This window comes from Empidonax traillii, unplaced genomic scaffold, assembly GCF_003031625.1.
Source record: "Empidonax traillii isolate 1590-97213 ecotype Southwest subspecies unplaced genomic scaffold, ASM303162v1 scaffold25:size3598162, whole genome shotgun sequence".
Classification (NCBI taxonomy): Eukaryota; Metazoa; Chordata; class Aves; order Passeriformes; family Tyrannidae; genus Empidonax; species Empidonax traillii.
Window position 1 is genome coordinate 3,484,272 of NW_020955218.1, and position 24,691 is coordinate 3,508,962.

At 40.6% G+C, this 24,691-nt stretch overlaps 1 protein-coding gene across 1 annotated transcript in view; it reads left to right on the plus strand.

The window, feature by feature from the left end:
• Positions 1-2,391: 2,391 nt before the first annotated feature.
• The window catches only part of KDM5A (lysine demethylase 5A), a 54,884-nt gene continuing 32,584 nt past the window's right edge, over positions 2,392-24,691 (plus strand). The window contains exons 1-12 of the mRNA XM_027906145.1: positions 2,392-2,590; positions 4,362-4,439; positions 5,479-5,601; positions 7,771-7,941; positions 8,429-8,563; positions 13,812-13,917; positions 14,465-14,553; positions 17,195-17,353; positions 19,693-19,812; positions 20,954-21,112; positions 22,665-22,846; positions 24,372-24,534. Coding sequence (XP_027761946.1) covers positions 2,426-2,590; positions 4,362-4,439; positions 5,479-5,601; positions 7,771-7,941; positions 8,429-8,563; positions 13,812-13,917; positions 14,465-14,553; positions 17,195-17,353; positions 19,693-19,812; positions 20,954-21,112; positions 22,665-22,846; positions 24,372-24,534 — 1,650 coding nt within the window. The 5' untranslated portion in view covers positions 2,392-2,425. The remainder of the gene's footprint in view (positions 2,591-4,361; positions 4,440-5,478; positions 5,602-7,770; positions 7,942-8,428; positions 8,564-13,811; positions 13,918-14,464; positions 14,554-17,194; positions 17,354-19,692; positions 19,813-20,953; positions 21,113-22,664; positions 22,847-24,371; positions 24,535-24,691) is intronic.

Below are 24,691 nucleotides of genomic sequence, written 5' to 3' on the forward strand. Positions count from 1 at the left end.
ATTTATGCAACACACGATCTCCTAATTCACTAAGTGTGCTGGTAGAAAAAAAAAAGCCTATGCTATTAGGGATTTGGACTTGATGATCCTTGTTGGTCCCTTCCATCTCAGGATATTCAGTGATTCCCCTTAGTTACACTGGGTGCTCTCTCCAGAGAGCAGAGGAATACATTGTACAAAGGGCTGAAGTATTCTCTCAGGAAAGTGATAAATACTTCCAGATAACTAAGAAGAATAAAGACTGATAGAGGGTACACAAGTCCTAGCACGGACCAGTGTTTCAGAAGCAAACAGTCCCTAAACCGGAGCAGATAACAGAGAAAAGCGTAAAATTCTGTTTCAAAAACGATACCTTGCAGAACTGGTATGATGAGAAAAATGCCCCCTTGGATTATTTGGGATATTTAGCTTTTTGCTGTTAGGAAAACTTGGGCAATTCCCAGCATTGCCTTCCAGAGCCCTCCACTAACCCAAACATATTAACACAAAGCTGAAACAACCTTGAAGAGTCAGTCTACAGGGAAATCAGCAAAAGAGTGGTTCTCAAAACAAAGCTTTTGAGCATGGAGATTTTTACCTCTGGTATTCCTGGCTAAATCGGTCCTTATCTTCAGACTGGAAAGGTTGTTGATTCTGCTGATGGGAATAGAAAACAGATTTATTTCCTCAAAGGGTTCTGGTACAGATTGTCAGGAGAGAGACACAACCAAATAAAAATAAGAAAAAAATGGAAGGAGTTCATAGAAATATGATTTCTGGATACTGGCAAGAAAATATCTGCATTCCACATGCTTATATAGTCTTACATAAAAGTACCAAGCAACCATGCCAGGAATCCCTGCAAAATGCAAGAATACTTTGCAACAACAGAATAACCTCAATTTGCTCAACGTTTTATAAGATGAGTATGAGTTTGCCCTTACCTTTAACTTCTGTCAAAATTAACCATTTGCAGTGGGGATGTGTTTACCACATGTACAATGCAGGCGACACCTCTTTAAACTGGCAAGGAAGTGATGCAGATAAATGTATTTGGTCTGAAGCATATCTTGTAAGCCTCATGGTAAGAGGGGGTGAGGAAATTAACTTTTTTTGAGCCTGAAATAGAACACCAACACCGAAGTTTGAATAATCAAGAGAATAAATATTCAGAGAGAATAAAGTGAAACGTGGCATTTGGTGAACACTGAAGGCAGGGTTCTGGTAAAAAAAAAAAAAAAACTAACAATGTACAATTTATTTTGGAAGACTATATTGTGATGGACGGGTAAAAGAGGTACTTAATGAGCCCCAGGAGGTACTTAACAAACCCTAAGTTGTGATTACTTGACTTAGGAAATAAAACGGTGCATAGGGGGAGATCAGTAGAGTATCCATCCATAGCAGCAGGGGTTGGGGGGTGACAGTGGAGTACTTGGCACAACATGAGGAAGTTCAGCTTGGAGGAGACTGAGGGGAGACCTCATTGCAGTTACAACTTCCTCGTGAGGGGGAAGAGGAGGGGCAGGCACTGATCTCTTCTCTGTAGTGACCAGGGACAGGACCCGAGGGAATGGCCTGAAGTCGTGTCAGGGGAGGTTTAGGTTGGATATTAAGAGGAGGTTCTTCCCCCAGAGGGCGGTTGGGCAGTGAACAAGCTCCCCAGGGCAGTGGTCACAGCGCCAAGGCAGCCAGAGTTCAAGGAGCGTTTGGACAACGCTCTCAGGCACACGGTGGGGTTGTTGGGGATGGTCCCGTGCAGGGACAGGAGCTGGGCTGGATGGTCCCTGTGGGTCCCACCCAGCTCAGGAGGGTCCTGCGTTCACGGACAGACGGACAGACGGACGGACCCTCCCGCTCCAGAGGACGGGACCTACGGGAAGGCGGAGCCTGCGAGGGGGCGTGTCCTATTTGTGGGCGCGGCCTACCGTCCGGCCCAGACAATGGGCGACGCGGCCGCCCCGCACCGGAACTGAATGGCTCGGGTTTCCTCGCACATTCCTCCGCGGCGGAAGTGGCGCCGACCCCGCCCTCGCGCCCCGTTGCGCTCTCCTGCCCCGCGCGGTGCCCCGAGAGACCGTGGTCCGGGCGTGTCCGCGCCGGGACCTGCCGGAGGAGCGTCCCCGGGGGCGGCGGGCGCGGGAGGTGCCTAGCCAGCAGAGGAGCGGCAGAGGGACTACTTTTCGGCTCGGAAGGCAACACGCCTTGCAGTTCCGGAGAAGGGGTGTTGCTACTCGTCACTTCCGGCGGGCCGGAGGCGAGGAGCGGGGCTCGGGCAGGGGGAGCGGCCCGAGCCGGGACAGCGCCCGCCACCGTCACTGCGGCACTGCCGCCGCCCGCCCCGCCGGGGATGCGCCTCGGCCCCTGCTCCGGACCCTGAGAGCCCCGCCCGCCCCGCTTCGCCCTGCGCTCCCGGCGGCGCCGGCGCCCCCCTCCCCCTGCAGCCATGGCGGGGGGCGGCGGGTCGCGCTATGCGGCCGAGTTCGTGCCGCCGCCCGAGTGCCCCGTGTTCGAGCCCAGCTGGGAGGAGTTCAGCGACCCGCTCGGCTTCATCGGCCGCATCCGTGCTCTGGCCGAGAAAACGGGCATCTGCAAGATCCGGCCCCCCAAGGTACCGCGCCCGGGGGGGCTGAGCGCGGCTCGGGGGCTCCGCGCGGGGCGTGGAGGGCCGGTCAGCGCCTTCCCCCCATCCCGGGGTGCCGGGTGTCCCCTCCGATGGGCCGCAGTGCCCGTGCCGGGGGGCACCGAGGAACCTGTGGAGTGTCTGACCTCGAAGTGGGGTGTTGGGAGGTTGCTCTGCCCAAGGCGAGAAGCGAACGGTGCGTGGACGCGTCTGGGACTTCACGCTCTCGTCACTTCAATAAAAAACCCCACCGACCGACTTGCGAAAGCTGCGAGCGCTTCGTGGGCGAGCTGGGGCGTTTGTTCCGGCAGGGGAGGAGAGAGAAAAGAGGGTGTTTGTTTTTAGCGGATTGCTGTTTATAAGCATAGCCTGTAAACTGCTAAGAGGAGCGCGGCCACCCTGTTTGTGCAGGGGAATTATGTTTATTTGAGGCAGTTTAGGAGGAAGAAGCTTAATCATTCCGATGACTCGGTCATTATTTCACGATCACTTGTCCAGTGACCTGGGAAAACCATCTCGACAAGGCAGAATGTAGTTAGGTCCCTACATTATTAAAGTACAAATGGACTTTAAATATTGCAGTTAAGTAAGAGGCTTGAAAATACCGAGATAGTTAAAAGTCTGAAAAGAAAGCGTGAACTCAAATACGGGGTTTGCCGATTGGATTTCGTGATCCTCCTCCCGGCCTGTTTTGGTTCCCGGAATCTATTTAGTTGGTTTAATGGCACGGGGAAGACTTGACCTCCACGGGGCTGCCCTTTCTAAAATAAGCAGAATGGCCCAGGTTGAGAGGCCCCAAGGAACCGATCCAAGTCCTGTTCATTGAGAATAACGAGAACTTTCCTGGCCGTGGAATGTGTTTGTGTTTTTCTGCGATTGCCGAGCTGTTCGCACTGCAGGGTTTCTCAGGATGCACGAGTTGATTTGCAGCCTGCAAGAAGGACTAAATCAGACACTTCACACTAACCTTACTGATTTATTGCTGTTTTCCATTATTGGAAGCTGTAAATATTTTACAGTTGGACTTGAGGCCTTTATGTGCTGCAGCAGAGCAAATAATAAATGATTAGTGTGGCTTGTCCACTTGGAATGGGGTGTCCTTGCTCTCTTATATTTGCTGCCAGGTAGATAATCCACTGTAACTGAAGCTTTTGTTGAAAAAAAAAAAGTGCTGAAAAACTGAATGACTTGTTTTGATGTTGTAACACAACTGTGGGAGATGGGGCTGGGAGGCACTTGTGGTTGAACCAACTGGTGACTGGTGGTGCTGAGAAGGTCATTGTTTAAGGCTCCATTTCTGTTGAAAGAGCTGAGCTCCTGACTGGGGGTCTTATCTTTATACATGAAAATGCTAGATGTGTTATAATGTGCTTTATTTAGTCTTTGTTGCTGTTGACAGTGAGCATATTTCAGTGTGCAAGATATATGGAACTCTTCTTAGAGTAACTAACCAGCAAGCTGCAGGGTGTACCACTGATTTAAATTTAGTGTGAAGCAATGCATACTGAAATATTTGAAACCTTATTTTCTTTTACATTTTTACTTCTGTGAGGATCTTTTCCTCTAGCTAAAATATTGTGGGAGGAACGTTATTGTGTAAGCACAAGAATGTCTTTAAATTGGAAAATGATATCACCAGTTGTACTGAGAAACTCATTTACTGATGGAAGCCTGTTTACTCAGGCTTCATTGGGGTCTGCTGGTTTTGTGCCTCGAGAAGTTTCTGGAAGCAATAAAATGTCTTTCTGTCTCTGTTTAGGACTGGCAGCCTCCATTTGCGTGTGAAGTACAAAGTTTTCGTTTCACTCCACGAATTCAGCGCCTGAATGAACTGGAGGTGAGCTTGCCCACTGTTGATATAATTTTGTGTTTGCACTGAAAACAGGAGGTCTCCCTGCTTGAGATTTGCATCTTGACAGGTTTCTGGATGGGGGATACTTTAGAAACCCGTAGACCACACCAATGTTTATACTTGGCAGTGGCAGAGTTCATATAAAATAACTCTCCATGGCTTTGAGAAAAGTCTGGTTTTTATTTTATTACCCAAAATAGCCACAAGAGTTTTTCACATTCAACTAGAAATGTCTAAAATTAATTCCAAATACCATGTGTGTAGTAAGAGCAGCCAGTGTCTAGCGTTCAGAGCTCCACAGGCAAGTTTTTTTTCTTTTCTCTTGAAATATTTACTGCTGTTCTGAAGCCTCTGGTTACCTCATACTGATTTGATAATGTCTTTTAAGCCTTAGAAAGAATGATATTTTTTATGGCCTTATTATAGTTGGTTAATTTTATGATTTAGAAATCTATGTGAGCTTTCTTGAGAACAGCATGAGTTCCATTCTGCCCTGGTTTTTGCTTTTCTCTACAACACTTCTCAAAGCCCTGCTCTGTTCACATGCCAAAATGTCGTGTATCGTTTGGCTTGTAAATGGGTCTCCTTATGGAAAGTGATTTGAGTACTCCTAAAATGCTCAGGGGAGGAAGCCCTTCTGCATGGTTAAGGCATATATAAAAACTGTTTGTAACTCTCCCCCTCCCCACCAGTGTATATTTTAATAATTGCTCTTGTGTTTCTCTCTGGAATGCTGGGTTGTTTTTTTTTTTTTTTTTTTTTCATGAGTTTGGGTCTTGGTTTCAAACCAAAAAACTATTAGGTAGGAGTTTGGTTTATAGGGTCTTAAATGCAGAGAGAAACACTTTTTATCAGTGTTTCTATTTTTAGGATTTTTTAACATGACTGAGAAATACCTCCTTTGCCAAGTTTCCCGTTGAAAATGAGAACATTATAAAAACTTACCTTGTTTTCTCTCAGGACTGTAAGGTTTTGTCACATTGGTTTTGGGATGTACATGATTGTCTGCTTTTGTTGAATGCAGGCAATGACAAGAGTGAAGCTGGACTTTTTGGATCAGTTAGCAAAATTTTGGGAACTTCAAGGATCCAATTTAAAAATCCCTGTGGTCGAGAGAAAGATACTGGATCTTTATGGTCTGAGCAAGGTAAGTCAGGCAGGGACTTTATTTTTCATTCAAGCTCAAGAAGCCAACTAACAGGGAGGGTTTGTTTTACAGCACTAATCTCATTAGTGTGGAGATGAAATAATTGGGTGGAAAAAACCACAGTAAACAACATTCTTAATTTGAATGGTTATGGCTGATATGTCATAGCATAGTTAAATCAGTTGCCTTTGGTTGGATTCTATACAGCAAGTATTCATTACCTCGTATAGCTTGAATTTCCTAGTATCAGCTGGCCACTTGCTTTTTAGTTCTCCTTTTTCACGTGTGGTGGAGCTACAGGAGTTTGAGGTGTTCTTTGGGAAGGCAGCAGTGTGCTTGTGTGCAGTTCAGTTCTGAACTAGCAATTCTATAGTTAATTGTTGTAATTGCTCCCTCCTCTCTCCTACAAGAGGTTTTTATAAATGTGCATCTTTGAGAATTTATAGTGTCAGTTTCAGGAACAATTATTTTATTTCAAAACCAAATTTGGCTTAAGGCTGGCTAGAAATCTATTCTACTGTAGTTATATTTGGTGTGTTGTGTTTCAAAGCTTATACACAAATGAGTTATTGGAATTTGCTTTTGCACTGGCAAAATGTATGTACCATTATAAACTTAGCTGTTAAGGATGGCTTATTAATATACATAGGTAGATTTCTTCTTACAGGGTAAAGACTGAAGTTCTGGTAGTTCTAGTGCTTCTAGGTTAGAGCATCAGTTTCCATTCCCCATCAAGATTCCTTTCTCACAGGTAAGTAAAAATGTAAAGATCTGCATAGGTTTCATTTTTAAAGAAACACAAGTCGAGTACTTTGGAAAGTCTGGAAGTGCTGATAAAGTTGCAGAGAAAAGCTGATAAAATGCCTTTCAGTGTTTTTTTTTTTTCTTTTTGTGTCTGTGATGGTTTACTGGGCTATGCAGAGTATCAGGGGTACTGGCGAATATCTGGGTCACTGGTATGAGCTGGAACATTTTAGTTGGCTGCAGATTTGCAGGTCTCAGCTCATATAGTTCTTTAGTGTCTTCTCTAGCCGTTGTTCATGTATAGATAATTTTGGAAAACAAATTTTAATGGAAATTTTGAAGATAAGTTGAAATTTAGGACTGGTTTAATTTTAATAGGCTTTTCTAGAACTTTTCTGTACATATGAGGAAAAATAATGATCAATAATATTACTGGTTTATTTAAATATATCTGATTATGGGAGGAACTAGAATTAGCAATGTTACTTGTCACTTGTCACAATTAGACTTCTGAATTTACCTCAGCTTCAAAAGCAAACCATGAATTTCACTCCAGTAATGAAATCTTTTTGCATTGAGATTTTAAACAGTCTGTGAAACATTAAGCATGAAATTTGGTCCTTGTCGTCCTTGTGTAAAGAAATGCAATGCAAAACTCCATTGCTGCAGAAATGGTACTAGTCCTACAATAATGTAAATGAAATTATAATCTCTTTGTGTTTTTAGCTACTTGGCAGTGAAACTTTAAAAGGAATGGAGGCAGTGGAAATGTTGCCAATGTTTCTGAGGAAGCAACTCATATTGTGTTATGATGATTACTTGGAGGCAAATGGTCTTGTTTTTTATATGTAAGCAGTGATAGTTCTGTATGTGAATTACTGATGTCAAACCAGTTAAAGTCAGGTGTAAAAGCTGGACTGAGTTAATCAGATGGTAATTTCCCTTTTTCTATAGTAGTCTCTCTTCCATTCAGGGTTTTTTGTGAGAGTTTCTCTAACTCTAAAGTTTTGAGCTCCAACACTCCCTTCTGCCTGGGGTCTATTAGGATGGGCTTTACTTCTGGGCAGACTTGTGTTTTGTGCCAGAATACAATTCTGGTGAGAGTTAACCTCTGAGTTTGTTCTGATGGTAGGGTTTGTATTGTTTCCAACACATTATAAATTTTAACTGTTGGACTCCTCCTGTCTAGAACAGTATGCAATTTACATTTACTTGATAAGTTGTCACATTAAATGTATGAAGTAATGAGACTAAGTAAGTGCTTCGTTATTAAAGTACTAGTCTTTTGGGAAACAAAAGCTAAATCCAGGATTCTGTCACTTTTCCATAGAACCTTTTAACATTTGGTTGGTTTCATTGATTCTTGGTTTATGCAAGTTGGTAAGAGTGGCTCAAAACCCTTAACTTTTTATTTATGCATTTCAGATTGTTGCCAGCAAAGGAGGCTTTGAAGTAGTCACTAAAGAGAAGAAATGGTCCAAAGTGGCGAGTCGGCTTGGCTACCTTCCAGGGAAGGGCACAGGGTCCTTACTCAAGTCTCATTATGAACGGATCTTGTATCCCTATGAACTCTTCCAATCTGGAGTCAGCCTTATGGTGAGATGCTTGTCTTTCACTATATGAAGAGGGGACCCAAACAGCACCGAGAGTGCTGTGTTACTGCACAGAAAACTAGGACATAAGGCCTGTGCTTTTAGAAGCTTCAGCTCTGCACACAAAGCTAGAACCACTCTCACACTCACCTGTGACAGAATAGTGCTAGAACTTATAATGTCACCTTGTGTGGTTATTGTTGGGTATTTCTTTATAGGACTGAAGTCAACTCTTGTTGGGAAGGAAAACAAGACAAAAGATGATTCGATTAATTGCAAAGATCTCTTTTTCTCTTGATAAGCTGGTATTTGAGATTCGATTTCCGTAGTTGAAGGGTATGTGGGTTAGTTGGCCTCTTGTCCAAACGGTGTGTGTAATGCCGTGTGAGTTCACTTGTCCTGTTTTTTAGCAAACAGAATGATTCACAGGCTGTGGAATGACTGGCACTGCCTGACCAATCATCACGGTGTGCTGTGCTGTGATCCCCTAGGGCATCCAGAAGCCTAACTTGGATCTTAAGGACAAAGTGGAGGCTGAGGACCTCAGCTCAGATGCCCAGGCTTCCCCAAAGCAGGCGTCAAGAATGAACGTTGTGCTGAAGAGAACCAGGCGCGTCAAATCCCAGGTACCTGTTAACCTGCTCTACACAGAGCAGTGCAGCAGCCTTTGGCTGTGGGAGCCTGCTCAAAAGCACCACCAGGAAGCAGTCTTCATCTAAATAAAATCCAGAAAAGGTTGTCTTTCTGAGACCTGGTTTGGTGTGGTAGATGCATTGTTTATATCAAAACTTCTAAAAGCTGCTTTTTGTTTATTCATGAGTGGCCTGAGTGACCTAAGTACCTTGGGAATGAAGGCATCTGTGAACACTAAACAGATAGAAAGTTGTGTGTGAATTAAATTAAAGCTTCTGCTTGTGCAAAGTTCTGAAAGATTTTTAAAACCTTCTCAAATATGTCCCTTAGTGACATAAATATGTGTAGATAAGTCTTTGTTAATTGTGCAATTGCACGTGGGACTGTCTCAAGCTGGGCAGACTATTTCTCTGAAGAAATAAATATGTGAGGGGATGATGAGTGATGGCTGGAACTGTATAGGATTACTACAGTTTTGCTACTGAAAAGCAGTTTGTTTTCCTCAGAATTACTGGTGTTATAGGAACTTCTGCTATTCTACCAGGTGATATTCTATCCTGGGAGTACCCCCCAGTAAATGTCAATTCAGACTGAATCACCACTGTTTTAAATGCTGTCTCATTAGAAACAACTGTAAGGTCTTGTCCTGATGGCTCTATTGCACTATTTAAAGCAGGCCTTTACCTTTTGACAAAGATATCCATTGCAAGCAGCATCCTAAGGCTCTTCACATGAGGTCTGGTGGCTCCCTGCTGGCTCATCAGCAGAGCGTGGGCAAAAGCTGGATTTATATGCAACCAACTTCCTACTTGCTTCACACCATTCTAGACTTAGTTTCAGAACTGCCAGGTTTTTTCAAATGCTCTTAAACTGCCTGTTTTCAAATGCATCTTTCTTGTCACTGATATACTTGAGTATCCCTTGTAAACTTTCACATTTTTCTCTGATGTCGTGATTGATTTAGGCTGAGTTGTGTTTTTTAGTCCATTCTCTTAGCTGTCTGAAGCTGACTTGATGTAATTTATTGTAGCCATATAACAAGGTATCACATAAGCAGTCTCAGGCTGTGATCTTACCAGATTTCTCAAATAAAGCATTGTTGGTGAGCTATCCAGAAAACCGGAGAACACTGCATGAACTGTGATCATTCACTATGTGGAATTCTTTTAAGGATTTTACTGATTCTTATAGGAAAATGCCAGTATGACCTTCTCCTCATATGTAGTGTAGAAGCATCACTATGGTATTAAGATCCTGTGTGATCTTTTCTCCTACTGATTTCAGCAGAATAATGGTACTCCTCATTTCTCCTTGTTGGAAAAATGATTCTGTGGTGGTCCTGGCACTGCTGTAGCTGCTTCATTTTGTTTAAAGGGGCTGCATTTCAGAAATGAAAGATTATTTTACTTGGATCATCTGCAAAAAGTATATATATATATATATATGTATGTATATATATATATATATATATTTAAATGCCTTTTATTAGGCTTGTAGCCAAGCTATCTTTTAAGCATTACAGTTATTAAAATGGCTGAAACGACTTGTGTAATACAGGAAAAGCTCAACCTACTCGGGTAGCCAGGAGGATTAGTTTCTGGCTGTGTTGAAAGCTGTGTATAACTATCATAAGTCATCCCTGGAACACCATTTAGAGACAGATTTTTTTGTCCTCAGTAGCCCCAAATGGTAGAGGGTAAGTACCTGAGAACATGGAGCATTTGTTCCAGATGTCAGTGTACCTCCTTAGTGTAGACAGGACGCTGTTTAGTGTTTGAAGTGCAAACCTGGAATTGTACCAAGGATTGTCTAAATAGTCTTCAGAGAACAGGCAATATGCAAGTAATGTAAAGACTGCTAAATAAATGTCATTCTGCTCTAGTTGAAACATCTGAATGATTTGTGTGTAGTGTGCCAAGTAGTCCAATGCCTAGGTAGCGAGCATGGATAACTCCACAGGCCCCTGCATCTCTGTAGATCTTTTTTAAGTGCTAAAAGTACTTTCCAAAAATTCTCTGCATCTTCTTGCAGATAACTTGCCTAAGAATGAATAAGAAAGCGTAAAGATAGTAATCAGAAATTACTTGAATAAACATCCTCAGCAGTAGAAGGTGTCAGACTTCAAAAAAGCAAATTTCAGGGTTTTTAGAGAATGTGAAAAATGAAAGAAAATAGGGAATGAGTATTTTGTGAGTCGGGCGGGTTGAGAATCTGAACACCACAATCCAATGTCAGTTGAAAACTTTGTATCTGAATAGGAAGAGAATAATTTGATGATAAGAGATTCTGTTCAGAAAATAAACTGAATGCTGTATTCTCTCTCTTTTCTGTGAAGGAAGCTTTCACAAATAAAAACTGGAGAAGGGCAACTGAGTTCCTAAGGGCTTGTAAAAAAAAAAAGTAGGATTAATTCAGATTAGAAAAAAAGAACATCCTTAAGGAAAGATTAAATTTAAGAGAATACTTTCCTAGAAAAGAGTAATGTCTCTTCATAGATGATGTGTTAGGGTGTATTTTAACTGACGAGGGATTTGTCTAATGAGGTTATGTCATAGTGATTTGTGGTAAAGAAATGCAGTACTGGAACAAAAAGTTCTGTCTTTTCAAAGGATGTTAACTTAATGTCCAGAGAATTTTCTTAGCTTAAACCTGATTCTGAGCAGTATGTCTGCTTTCAGGTTTCTCTTAGAAGAAGTTTGGTTGATTGTAGAATAATGTAATAAAATAAGCTTCAGTGTTTTTTAGTTTGAAAGATTTCCTTCCATGGGAATAGCTGTGAAACAAAACAGTGAAACAAAAGAGCTCTGGGATATGCTCACAAATGCCCCAAACATGTAAATATTTTGGTTCTTGATTGTAACTATTGTGTTCTTGCACATTGGGGGTGGAGGAATGGGGATGCAGATATTTCAAAGTTAACGAGGGTGGGACAACGGAACAAGACAGTGTGTGTGAATCCAGCGTAACTGGATCATGTTATTAGGATTGGCCTATATACCAGGAAAGCCCTTGGGTTGTACTTTCAGTTGAGAAAGTGAAAGAAACAAAATTATGTCTGTATTCTTCAGCACAAAGAGGAGATGAGAATAGCATCGCAGTGGAGATGAGAATAGAATCGCAGTTTAATCAAGTTCATTTCACTGACGCGGAGAAGATATAATGCAAAACTGAGGTTGTGTTGTTAGCAGTGAGAAAATGGCAAGGAATGCACCACTGCCACTTCCATGTGCTCACAGTTTTGAGTTTGGGTTTTTAGAGTCTTAAAGGACACTACCGAAAAACTACTCAGTGAGGCTTCTGAATACTGTTGGTATTTGCACCTCAAACTGTCAGTATCCTGGCAGTGTTCATGAGGCTACGTAGGAATCTGGATTTAAAAAAAAACAAAAACAAAAACAAAAACATTTTCCTTTCACAAAGCAAACTTTTTCAAAACTATAGCTTTTTCTGCCTGAGCATGAATGGGTTTCATCCACTTAGGTTTAGTGGAATCCAAGTAAATCTGGGCAGTGGAGTTATGAAAATAAATTTAGGGAATGTATTTTTAAACCAAGCTGTAAATCTGAAGAGATGTTGCTGCATGTTAACAATTTATTTTTAGTAAATATGGTAGTAAAATTATTTTTCATGTGTCATTGAGAAAACTATCTTAGGTCAGAATAGCAGAAGTGTGGAGAGAGTTCATAAATGCTGGTGAAATTATGGCTCTGCTGAAAAATGTAATGTAGGTTGATTCTGCCAGGTTCTATTAGTTGAGAGAACGATTGAGCTAATGAATTTCAAATGGAAAATGAGGGACTGGGAAGTCTCCAGGTGTGTTTCCTTATGGCTTGTTATCCAAAAAGTGAGGAATTGATGAGGAAAAATTTTCCAGTTAGCATGCAGGTTCACAGTGGGCTTAACAAAGTTAGTAACATGTATCTACAGTAAAAATAATTTAATACCAACATATAAATGCTCAGAACTAGAATATCAGCAATAATTAGTTTGGAAAGATGCCCGTTAGCACACTGCATACACAGTTCAGTGGGAACAGGGACTTTAAATATCACAAAAAATTCCATAGAGTAATAATGCCTAGGAAATGAAATCCCTTCGAATGTCTTCCTGAAGCAAGGAAAATAACTCATTTAGGCTGAATAAATGGAAATCATCTCTTTTTGTTTTTTTTTAATCTGTATTGCAAATGCTTTTGAACTTACTTTAAACACTTTTTGGAAGGGTTGTTTTTGTTTATTGATTAAAAACTATGAAAACCCATCACCCTGAGGGACATGTATGACATATCAGGCCATCGTTTTGAAAAATAACAGATGAAGTATCATCAGGAAGTTACTTGAATAATAACCTTTTTTAAATTAGATACCCACCTTCAAAAGTAGTAGATTCCCTGAGATCTTTTAAGATCAGTGAATTTCTGGAAGATTTTAAACAGTGACAATTTAGTGGCCTTCTATATCGAGTCAGAAAGGGTTTTCAAAGTGTAAGGAGGCAACATAAAGAAGAATTTCAAGGTGATTGTGTTGCAGATAAAAGCAGGATAAATTCTGCTTTTTGTTCTTTTTATTGTTAGTTTAGCAGCAGTGATGTGGGAAAATGATGCAGTTCAGCAATGGGAAACAGGAAGAAGTTCAGTTGAACAGAATACTTCAGGGAACAACACTGGCAGGGGCATAGAGTTGTCACCAAATGGGTCTTTTCACCTCTGCTTTTGAGTTTGCAACCTGAGTAGCTGTGATCTGAGTTGTACTCATAATGTGTCATCACAAATAAACCCAGGAGCGGCCAAGCTCAAGGAAGTTGGTTGGAACTCATCAGTGTCCTTTGGATGTTTCTACTCAAGGAAGCAGATAACAAAATCCCGTTGAAGCAGTGTGTGTGTTAAAATCCAGGCACTTGGCTGAATCATGGTGATTTTGGAAAACGTTGCTGTGGCGTTCTTATTTTTTTGCTAAATGTTAAACCTGGTTCTTTTACTTGCTGTATAGGCGACTTTCTGTAGTTGGTCTGTAATGCTAGATGCGAAATAGTTTGGAAATTTGAGGCAAAACTGCTGTCTTTTATTCCATTTGCCTATGTTCATTTGCTTTAGGAACAGAAAATCATGTCTTTTCATGCTTCTTGTTTCCTTTCTTTTCATGAGCAGATGTTGTGGGAGAGTGGAATATAAACAAATTATGAAGAAACCTGGAGGGGAAATATTGGTGGTTTTTGCTGATGTGGGCTTGTTTTTCTTTTTAGGCAGAGGGAGGAGAAGTGAGTAGAAACACTGAACTAAAAAAGCTGCAGATCTTTGGAGCTGGACCCAAGATGATGGGACTGACACTGGGAGCAAAGGATAAAGAGGGTAATTAAATCTTGGGCTCTTTGATTTGCAAAGTAGTGAGACTGTGAAATCTTTCTGAATGTCTCTAGAGGCAGCATTAAGAAGTAAGCAAATCAAAACTTGAAAGAGAAAGCTAAGTGTTCTAGGGTTTCATTCACAAGAAAGATTTACAGGGTGCTTCATATAACTTGGCAGAGTTTCGGCTCTTTATGTATTACATAGTAACAATAACAATTAAGCAGCTGTTCCGTGAACTGAGTGACTGGAAGGGAAAACAGGATTTGACAACACTGAGACTGATCCTGCCAGATAAAATTGCACAAATTGTGAGTGTAATTCACTCTGTTTCATGAGGCAATTGGGATCACCTGTGAGGATAAGCAAAATACAGTTTTCTTAATCCTTGCTGATTTTAGATGGGCCAGGTAAAAGACAACGTTTTTGCATTCCTTGGACTGTCAGGTAGTTTCTGATCTGATGTGCAGAGTACCAGGCTACGTATCTGTGGTGTTTCTGAAAGTTGAGTCTATCTGGATGTGATATTAATAACATTTAACTTTATTTTAAGATGAGGTGACACGAAGACGCAAGGGAACCAGATCAGAAGCATTTGGAATGCAGATGAGGCAACGCAAGGGAACTCTTTCTGTCAACTTTGTAAGTTTGATTCCTCTGCAGTGATTTCTGATGAAAAGGACTTGGTTGATTTACTAAGATTATTCTTTTTTCCCTGAAACAGCCCCCACCCCTCCAAATAGATGAATCAATGTACACTGCAGCAGATGATACTGTTGGGAAGAACAGAACAGTATTTTGAAAAAATAGTCTGTTCCCTAGGTTTTTGTTTTAATCTTTCCATTGCCATGTGAGGCTTATTGCTGTTCATACTTGCCCCATGCTTGAATGCCTTCAGTAGTTCATTTTCTGTTTGAGCTCCTCTTTGTAAAACAATTCTCTTCCTTAGGAGAAATTTTGAGGTGCTCCAGTACTTCAGGATTTTGTTTTTAGCAATTCCACCTTTTGTGTCTTTTCTGTTTTGAGTTTAAAGTAGACGTTATACAAGTCTACTCAAAAGAAACCCCTAAGGAGAAAAATAAAATGTTCGCTGCTCTGATGTTTGGTCATGGAAAAGCAGTGGATTGTTGTTCTTGATCTCTTTCATAGCACATGATTTTCTGCTTTTAAAGTGTCATATTTAGCATGTGTACACGACTATGAAAGAAGATACATTCATTTAATGTCTAAAGAATTAGAGTATTCACTTACAATTCAGCTGTTGTTTTTTTTTCTTCGCCTGAAAACACTTACAAGAGCTTATCTTAAATTTCAACCATAGAAAGCCAAGGCAACCTAAGACTCTAGTAATCATATTTTTATATTTGGAAATGCCTCCTGGGATGGAAAAAGTGTGAGAGAAGCTGGATATTTAAAAACCAAATCATTGTGCCATTGCAACTAAATCAGAATTTGTGCAACTTTAATTTTTTTTAGATTGTGCTACCACTTCTGAGTATCTCATGTTCTTAGGCCATGTCAACATTGTGACAATTTTAAGTATGCTTTAATTTTAAAATATTTTGTCTAGACTCATGGGGTTTTTGGAAAACTAGCATTTGTTTACTCTTTTCACTTCTGTTTGTAAGTGAAAATGAAAATACTGTAGCAACAGAACTGTGTTGGTGTAACTCTAATCTTTGTGCAATTCTGTGACAGTATTGTTTGGTACCACACTTTTTTAATATTTGGATAAAAGCTCTTCAAGGAAAGCAGTCTGAAATGCAGGGGTGATGCATTTGCCTTGTATAACTTTGGTCTGAAAAATACTGTGGAGCAGGTTTGTTTATACTTCCCCATCATTTATTCATCTTTTTGTAGAATTCTAACTGTGAAATTGATTTTATTTACGTGAATTGCTAACTGGAAGATAAAATACACCTATTTATCCCCTCCTCTGCCCCTCATGCATATAGTTATATATCATCGTAGTCCTAATCTGTTTTGTTACCTGGCTAGGAGGCTTGTTTGTGGTTATGCATAATCACAAATCTGCTTCTTGTGAATATCTATTTCAGTGCATTTTTTTTATTTGACAGATCACCATTTATGCTAACGTAGAGACTGTGTATGTTAATAGGAATTTGGAGAGAAGAAGGTGGTGTCAGTGATAGGTAGCCAGTGAGTACTGTAGAAAAGCCTTCTCCTAAGATCACCATCTTAACGCATTGTTAGTTTTGGGAAGAGAACCTGAAAATACCTGCTCAGGTTCCCTTCCTCCCTCCCTTCTCTATACAAGCAATGAAAGCAGCTGCTTTGGTGTTTTAGGAAGACATGATATTCCACGAGAGTGAGTGCGTGGATTTTTTTAAAAGGGGAGAATAATATGCCTGTTAATAGAACTGCATTATTTTTTAAAATAGTTCCTTAAGAAACCTGAGCAGTCTTCTGAAGAAGTGTGTTATTGCATTAGCTAGGAGCTTGCATGCTTAACTAGGCTAGTGTAACTAAAGATGGGGTTGACATCAAGTATTTAACACAACTGAACCTTATCAGCTGAAAAGCACATGTGTTTCACATCTGGGTGAAATTAAACTCTCCAAAAAAATGACTCCACTATTTCTGGTGTTACTTTGAGCTGCCTGAAGGAAATATGCATAGTCTAAGTTGCCAGTGACTGGGGGGAATAGTAGCAGAATTTGGAGCAGGTGTCATTCATGAAGTTCATGTTGTTAGTAGAAATTTAGATGTGATTTTTTAGCTGTGACACAGTTTTTTTCGTTCAGATTATGTTACAGTTTATATTTAATTAAAACCCTTTGGACAATACAGGAAGCAACAGCAAAGAAAACTTGAAACCTGTTGAAACACTTTTCTCTCTGGTCCCGGAGACTGCCTTGAACAGATACTTGTGAAACTTGTTTACTATTTTATTTGGATTAATACTTCTCTCTTAACATTTGAAGTTTTTATCCTTTGCTTTGGAGAAAATAAGAAAGAAGTTGGTACCTTTACATGCAGTTTCCTTCCCTTCCTCTTGGATTTTTAGATTGAAATCTGTAGGTTTGTGGGTTTTGTTATCTCTTCTTTTTCGTTGCAAAGATATCACTGGACTGTTGCAAGCAATGACATAAATATTTCTAAAATGGGGTTTTTGAGATTTTCCTTGGTCGTGCACACTTTGTAGAGATTTAGTTTGAATTGTTTTCCACGATAAGAGGCCTGAAGAGCCTTTGTTTAAGGAGGCTTCTGGATGAGAAACTTTTTGTAACTTCTTTTATTTTTCTTTTTTTCTTCTTCACAGGTTGATCTTTACGTTTGCTTATTTTGTGGTAGAGGAAATAACGAGGACAAACTGCTGCTGTGTGATGGATGTGATGACAGCTATCACACTTTTTGCTTGATTCCTCCTCTACCTGATGTACCCAAGGGTGACTGGAGGTGTCCCAAGTGCGTTGCTGAGGTACAGTTCAGGAACTACTCAAGCTTTGGGTGTACACCTGTGTACCTGGAAAGGTCAGAAGAGCAGTTCAGCTCAGTGCCAATCCATCTTTGCAGAAGATGGAGTTGGTTTTGGAGTATTGTCAACATGAGCCATGAATCTTGGTTGATGGGCCATAAGGAGAGAGAAACATTGCTTCTAGAGCTTGGGCATAACCTTTGTTTATTATATGGCCATGTGAAAACTAAAACTTTGGCCTTGGTATTTTAAGAGCTGAAACTCAATTTGGTAACCTGCTAGTGGGAATTTAGGGTGAGAAGTAAGGTTGTGGTGAGTGTTTCAGCATAATGATGGAGACATTTTGTAAACTATGAAGTAACCAAAGTATGCAATTTGGGCAAAACAGGGAGCTTTGATTATTGCGAAGTCATGATAGCATTGTTCAGAATAGCTTGTAGCAGAAAGTGAGAGAACTAATTTAAAAGTTTGTAGATATTTTACATTTGGTTTAAACTTAAAAAGGAACTGTTCAGGCTCTGAAAGTGGAAGCTGGTTGAATTTGAGGATACAGAAAAGAAGAGCTACCAAATTCCAGGAGATGACTGATCAACAGCCTGAAGGCAGCAAACATCACTTGACTGGCTTGGTATTTGTCTTAAGCAAACAAATTTCACAAGCTCAGAAAGTTGGTAGGTTTAGGATTCAGAGGAAGAAGGTTAGTGTTCCTAAATCTGTAATGTTGAGACTGGCTTTAACTTATTCAGGCTGTGTTTTTTTCAGAGGGGGCAGTTTTGCACAGGTGTGTATGTGCCCATTTGCCCCAAGTCCCTCACCCCCTTCTGTGTGGCTTCTGCTGGTTTCCTTGTGGTGGTGAATGGATCTTTGTGCAGCCACGTGATGAGGTGGATCAGCTTGCTGCTCTCACTGAGGGATGAAGCTGTCAGATGAACTCAGGCAAATGCTGTTGTGAGAGGGGTGGAAATTCATAGTTACAGGGAAGGGAAAAGATGCAGCTTTCCCTTTGGGCTGCTGCTCACATAGTGGGTTAAGCTGCTTGTTTATTGTTCTCTTAAGAGAGATAGCAATAAAGAAGTACCAGCAAACTGCAGCAATCTAATGGGTTAATTTAGAGAATACAGTAGTAAATAGAGTGGCTGCAGAAGTTTAAGAAGGTGGAAACTAAGAAACTTTGCTACTGCGAGTAAAAACAGGGATACACTGTTACCAAGGAAAAATGTGCATGTGCATACAAACCCCAGAAAGATCAATGCCAAGTAAGTTGTGACTAGCAAATGGTACAGCACGTACTTGAAAAATTCTGGAAATACATTGAAAGTAAGAGGAAGAAGGGGAAAAATCATAGCTATATTATGTAATGGTGAGTAAACAAATAACAGCAGAAACATGTTTGAAGTGCTCAGTACTGCTTTTTGTCTCAGTTTTTACTTGAGATGTTAATTGTGCACAGATGCTTAATGTAATCTTAACAGCAGGGTGCTGGAACAGAAGCTGGGAAGAATAGGGTAGGAGCTCTTTATATGTATTTAGGTCAACATTGTGTGACAGTGTTCACAGATGTTGTAGATTCTCTGTTGCAGGCTCCTTTCAAGTACTTTGATACATGTTGGGCATAGTCTAAGGATAGTTCCTCTTGGAGAAAAAAAAAGAAACTAGTGATGAATTCCTTCCTAGTTGTGTTTCGTTATGACTGAATATCTGACAGATAGTTATACATCATCTTTGTGTTCAGATATGTCTTGTGTACATATGAACATTGTGTCAGCTCCAAAGGAGCTGAGAAAGACACACTAGAAATGGGTGGGGAGAGTAGCTGAATGCACACTACTATTTTTTGCACTTTCAGTATGAATGGGGTTAGAATCAGATGGGCCGTATCTGTTGCTGGCTGTGTTGCACTAATTTCCTTCTTCCTCTTTCCTCCTGTATATTTTCACAGTGCCAAATCTGTGGATGATTTGCTGCCTTGATAAGACTGAAACACTCTGGGGGGTTTGTTCCTGTGCAGTTATTCTGCAGGTGCTCAGATCCAGTGTGTCTAAGAAATGCCTAAACATCTTGTGCACAGTCTCACTCTGTGGCTGGCAGTGGTAGATGAGGAAATGTGGTTTTGGGCAGGAAAGCAGAAGCGTGTAGCATGGGGTTTACAGTGTTAGATGAACTTCTGTACTGTAAATTCTGTGCTGTTTCCGTTGTGGTGGGACTTCCTCAGCTGGGGAAAGCACTCAGCAGTGGTAGCTTATTGTGTTTGGTAAGGACTCAAGCACTAGGGCTTTTTGCTAAAAATGTAACTGTGTCATAGTCTGCTGCAGGGAATAATATTTTTATGTTCTATCTCCTAGGAATGCAACAAACCCCGTGAGGCCTTTGGATTTGAACAAGCTGTCAGGGAATATACTCTCCAGAGCTTTGGTGAAATGGCTGATAACTTCAAGTCTGATTATTTCAACATGCCAGTCCATGTGAGTTTCAACTTTTGTTGTGATTCCTTGTAAGGGAAAAAGAGAAGAGGATTCAGCTGATCCTTGATTTTTGCTCAGGCATCTTAGCTTTGTTTCAAGAGGCACCATAAGCTTCAAACACGTAAACAAATGATTTAGCTTTCTGGCATTTGGTCTCATTTCAACTTCATTTCACCCTTTTCCTGTGATAGACAGCTTTATTGCTTGTTAGGGTATACTGTATTGGTCATGCTCTAGTTTCAAGTCCTTGCCCTTTATGATAAACTGGAGTAAGTATCTTTTTCTTGTTTGGCAAAGGGGTCTTTCTCCTGCCCTTCCTATGGCTTTTCTCTTTGTTTAGTTCATCCAGAGGATAAATCATTGTTTTCTGTACTATTACAGTCCTTTCTTGGAGTCAAGTTAATTGACTGAGTCTGTGTGATAATGACAGGGTTGGGGTTGGTTTTCTTTTTTTGTTCTACATTTCAGCAATATTTTTAAATGAAACATTTGAAACATTTTAACGTTTTTCAAACTAGCATCTCTGCCTTGGCACGCTTCCACAGTTCCACTGTCTTGCAGACTGCCTGCAGCACCGAGATCTTTCTCCTCTGACAGTTCTTTGGTAATAACCTATTGGCATTCTTGCTAAAGCCTCTACCTTTTAAGGACTCCAATTTATGAAACAACTTTGGGACATGGAACAAAGCAAGGAAGCTTATTTTACAAATAAGCTTCATAAGTAAGTGCATATAAGTAAGAATCATAATGAGCTATATGAAGATGAAACTTTGAACACAGTTTTTTGTCTGAATTTTCTTAGAAGTTCTGGTCATTATCCTCTGAAATAGTTAGGAATTTGCATGCTGTTGATTCTGTTTGCTGCTTGACTTCTGTTGGCTGTCTCCTCTTCCCCTTCTTTTTTGCTGTACTTCTAGTGATTCCATCTTTTTTGTTTATTCCTTTCCTCATGCTGTGATATTCTATTTCTGAAGCATTGCAGGCACTACAGAGGAATACAGACCAAAGTATGACTTTGAAGAGATGGAGAGGGGAGAGGCAGTGACCCTGGTGTTTGAAAATGGACGGAGAATTAATAGTGATTTATTACTTGAATAATAATTTTTATGTTGGGTCTTGCTTGCGTCTCTTCTACTTTCAGATGGTTCCCACCGAGCTTGTAGAAAAAGAATTCTGGCGATTAGTGAGCAGCATAGAGGAAGATGTCATTGTGGAATACGGGGCTGATATCTCATCCAAAGACTTTGGAAGTGGCTTCCCCGTGAAGGATGGCCGACGAAAGCTGATGCCAGAGGAGGAGGTAAGGAACAGGATATGCAAACTGACTTCATTCTTTGCTCTGCATAAGATTTCACATTAAGAATTTAGGTCAGAAATCAGCATGGATTTTTTTCATTAAGAAATTGCTTAAGGCTTTTGCATGCACTTAACATTCCTTTTGAGCAGGGCATTAATCTGATAATTAAACTTCTTTTACAGATCTGGTTGCTGATAAATAAGCTCCTTTTCATGATTTAAGTCACACCTTTTTCTATCACCTAATCTTAGCAGTTGAAGATGTGCAAGTTGTTACCCTGTGTCTGAGGAGACTAATAGTATCTTTTCTTTCTTGTTCCAAACCTTTTCATTATAGACTTAGCTACAGAAACATGATTATATCCTCCTTAGGAGGTTCTTAATGGGTAAAACAAACTAATTGGATTTAGCTTGTTTCTCTGACTGTGCATACTGTAAGAATGAAAATATGTAGATACAACATCTTATTACAGAAAATTTTATGAAGAACGTCTAGTAAGTATATTACCTATTTTCCCTCAGACCTTAGCATAGCGTATCAATTTTCTTGCTACTTATATGCCTAAATTCAGACAAAATGACGGTAAAGGTGTGGTTTCCTGATTGCACAACCCCAAATCAATTTATACTGCTCACTGGAAGAGGTAATCCTCGCTTACTGTTGCCTTCCACCCATACCTACACCTTCCTGTGTGTACCTTTGTTGGCTGTGCAGTGATTGTGCAGCTGCTGAGTGAGTCACAACTGATTGTTGGTCTGTTTGTATGAATGTAGTCACTTTAAAGTTTTTATAGCTGGATCGCTTAAGTTGTGTGACTCATTGCATTGCCTTTGTAGTGTCAGTGCAGAGGGAACAGCAGAAGCCTGTGGCTGAGCTGAGGGTTTGACCAGTCCTTTCAGCAGCTGTGGGATATGTCTAAAATGCCTGTGCATCTGTGCTTACAGCTCTTTTAAAGGTGGAAAATAGACTGTGCTAAAGCACAGCAGTGAGCTTTTAAGGCTGTCTGGATTATAATTTATTGTACAAATCGTGTGTGTTTGAAAGTAAAGGCGGGAGTGCATAACAGGTGATTCTGTCTTCTCAAAAATGAATGAGTAGGAATTTCTTCCCTGGAGAAGACTTCCTAAAGGAGTCTGTAAAGCAGATCAACATAAACTGCAGTGAAGAAAAACAGATGCTAAAAAAGCTGAAATAATAACAAAAGATTCACTGCATTGTTTACAATTTCAAGTTATCCTACATTATTGAAGACTTCTGTCTCTATTCTTCTGCTGGTGTTGCTGGTATTTTGTTCCACCAGAAAAGCAGGAAACCTGCAATCTTGAGGTGAGGAGGAAAGCATAGCCTTGATCTAAAGAAGATGGGCCATGTATGTTGAATTACCACGACTGACCTTAAAATCTTAGTCTTATTATTTGATGACTGAGGTATTATTCTAGTTTTGATGTTTCATTGTTGCAGGAAATATCCCACTGTCTACTAATAGAATTTCCTTTTCTGTAGTCGGTGTCCTCATGTTCTAATTTTTTTCAAATTTTCTCCTTCTTTTGGCCAGGATTATGCACTCTCTGGTTGGAACTTGAACAACATGCCAATTCTAGAACAATCAGTCCTTGCTCACATCAATGCAGATATCTCTGGCATGAAGGTACCTTGGCTGTACGTAGGGATGTGCTTCTCCTCATTTTGCTGGCACATTGAAGATCACTGGAGCTATTCCATCAACTACCTGCACTGGTATGGGCTGTCTTTTGTGCATCTACCTAACACTGCCCTGTTTGCTTTAGGAAATTTGTAGTTCTATTTGAAAGTGCCTCTGCACACTGGTGGCATTTTTAGATAAAAAGCTACGTGTGGTGAGTGGTTCATATCCTTAGCTTTGGCTGATTAAAAGCAAATACAGATACTGTTTTAACTGAATTAGTGTTTTGCATTAACTGATTAAACATTCTTGTGTTTACAGTGACACTGGAGTGTTGTGTGGCCAACATTCCAGTATCACTGTAAAATCACACTTTGCAGGGTGACATCTTTTCTTAGAAAGCTTTTCATTTTATCTGAGTTACAGTTCACTAGTTCACTGCCTCATGATTTGAAGGCAGGATGTCTCTTTGCTGGAAATTGAGTCTGCTGTCTCGTGGCTTACAGAGGTGTCAGAACTGACTCTTCAGCAGCAGGTCCGTGTATACACAGAAATATTCCTGCTCAAGAGAAGAGAAACTTTAAAGTAATTCTGACTTTCAAAACAACCCCAGAAGTGTTCTAGTGTTCAGCTTTTGTGTTTGAAAAGAAGACTGGTGATAGATAAGCTATTTGCATTGCAGTCTTGTCAGTTTATCAGACTAAATCACAGTGGATGGAGCAGTGGAAAGCTGTGGGAAGGAACCCTTTAGAAAATTTACTGTATGTCTGGTACAGATGAGTTGACGGCCTTCAGGCCATGATTGCACATCTCTGGAGAAGCATGTTTGATAGTATGGTCTGATCCACAGACTCAGGAAGGGAATTAGTTTTCTTTTGAGTTCAGTTGCTTTCCTCAGGATGCTGTTAGGTGGGTCAGTGTGTGAGGGGTTTGTTGATGGTGAATTCCAGCAGCACAAATGTGGAGGAGCAGATTTCCTGGGGTGTCCTGGCTGTGTGCTGCCAGCAGGTGCCACTGCAACCTGCAGGAAATGCTGCTCCCAGCATTATCTGGGATGGTGGGGGAAAGGATTATTAATACATCTAGGTAGTGCTATGTAAACTCTTTCAGATATTTCAGTCGACTACTGCTTGTACTTTTTAATAAAGTATAATTTAAAAATAAACCTCAGCACTGCAGACACTAGATCATTACAGTTATTTTGGTTAAGACAGTCCTGGAAGGACTGGAATAGTATTGTGATCTGTTTCTTAAACTGGAGCTGTGGCAGCCAAGGTTTTGTTTATTAAACTTAATTCCTCCTTCCTGAAGGAAAATAATTGCCCATTTTACCCCTTTAAAGCATGGGAGGTGACAATTATCCTCCATGTTAGGCTTGCTTTGTCAAGGCAAATCTGCTCTCAGGTGTGCTGAGAACTGTGTTGTAGTGTAACTGATTTTTCAGATTAAAATAGTAAATCCTGAAGAAGATACTCATTGGTTAAAGACACTTTTTTCATTTGGGTGCAAAATATTTGGCTTATAAGGACAGTGCTGCTGGATGTGAGGTGTAGTTTGCAGTTGGGTGGCACCATTACTTCCCTGTAAGTTGTGTTGATTACTGTGGTTGTGTTTTGGTAGGGGAGAGCCGAAGACATGGTATGGTGTGCCCTCTCATGCAGCAGAGCAGCTGGAAGATGTGATGAAGGAATTGGCTCCTGAGCTGTTTGAATCCCAGCCTGATCTCCTGCATCAGCTGGTCACTATTATGAACCCCAATGTGCTGATGGAACATGGTGTACCAGTGAGTAGCACACGAGCATTTTTTACATAAGTACTCCTATGTGCACTCTTTTTTTCATTCTCTGCCAGTTTTGTGTAACAATGGTTTGGCATAACTCTGAAGAATTTTTATGGTGGACATTTGCATATTCAATTTGTTACTTATGGGGTGTTTCTTA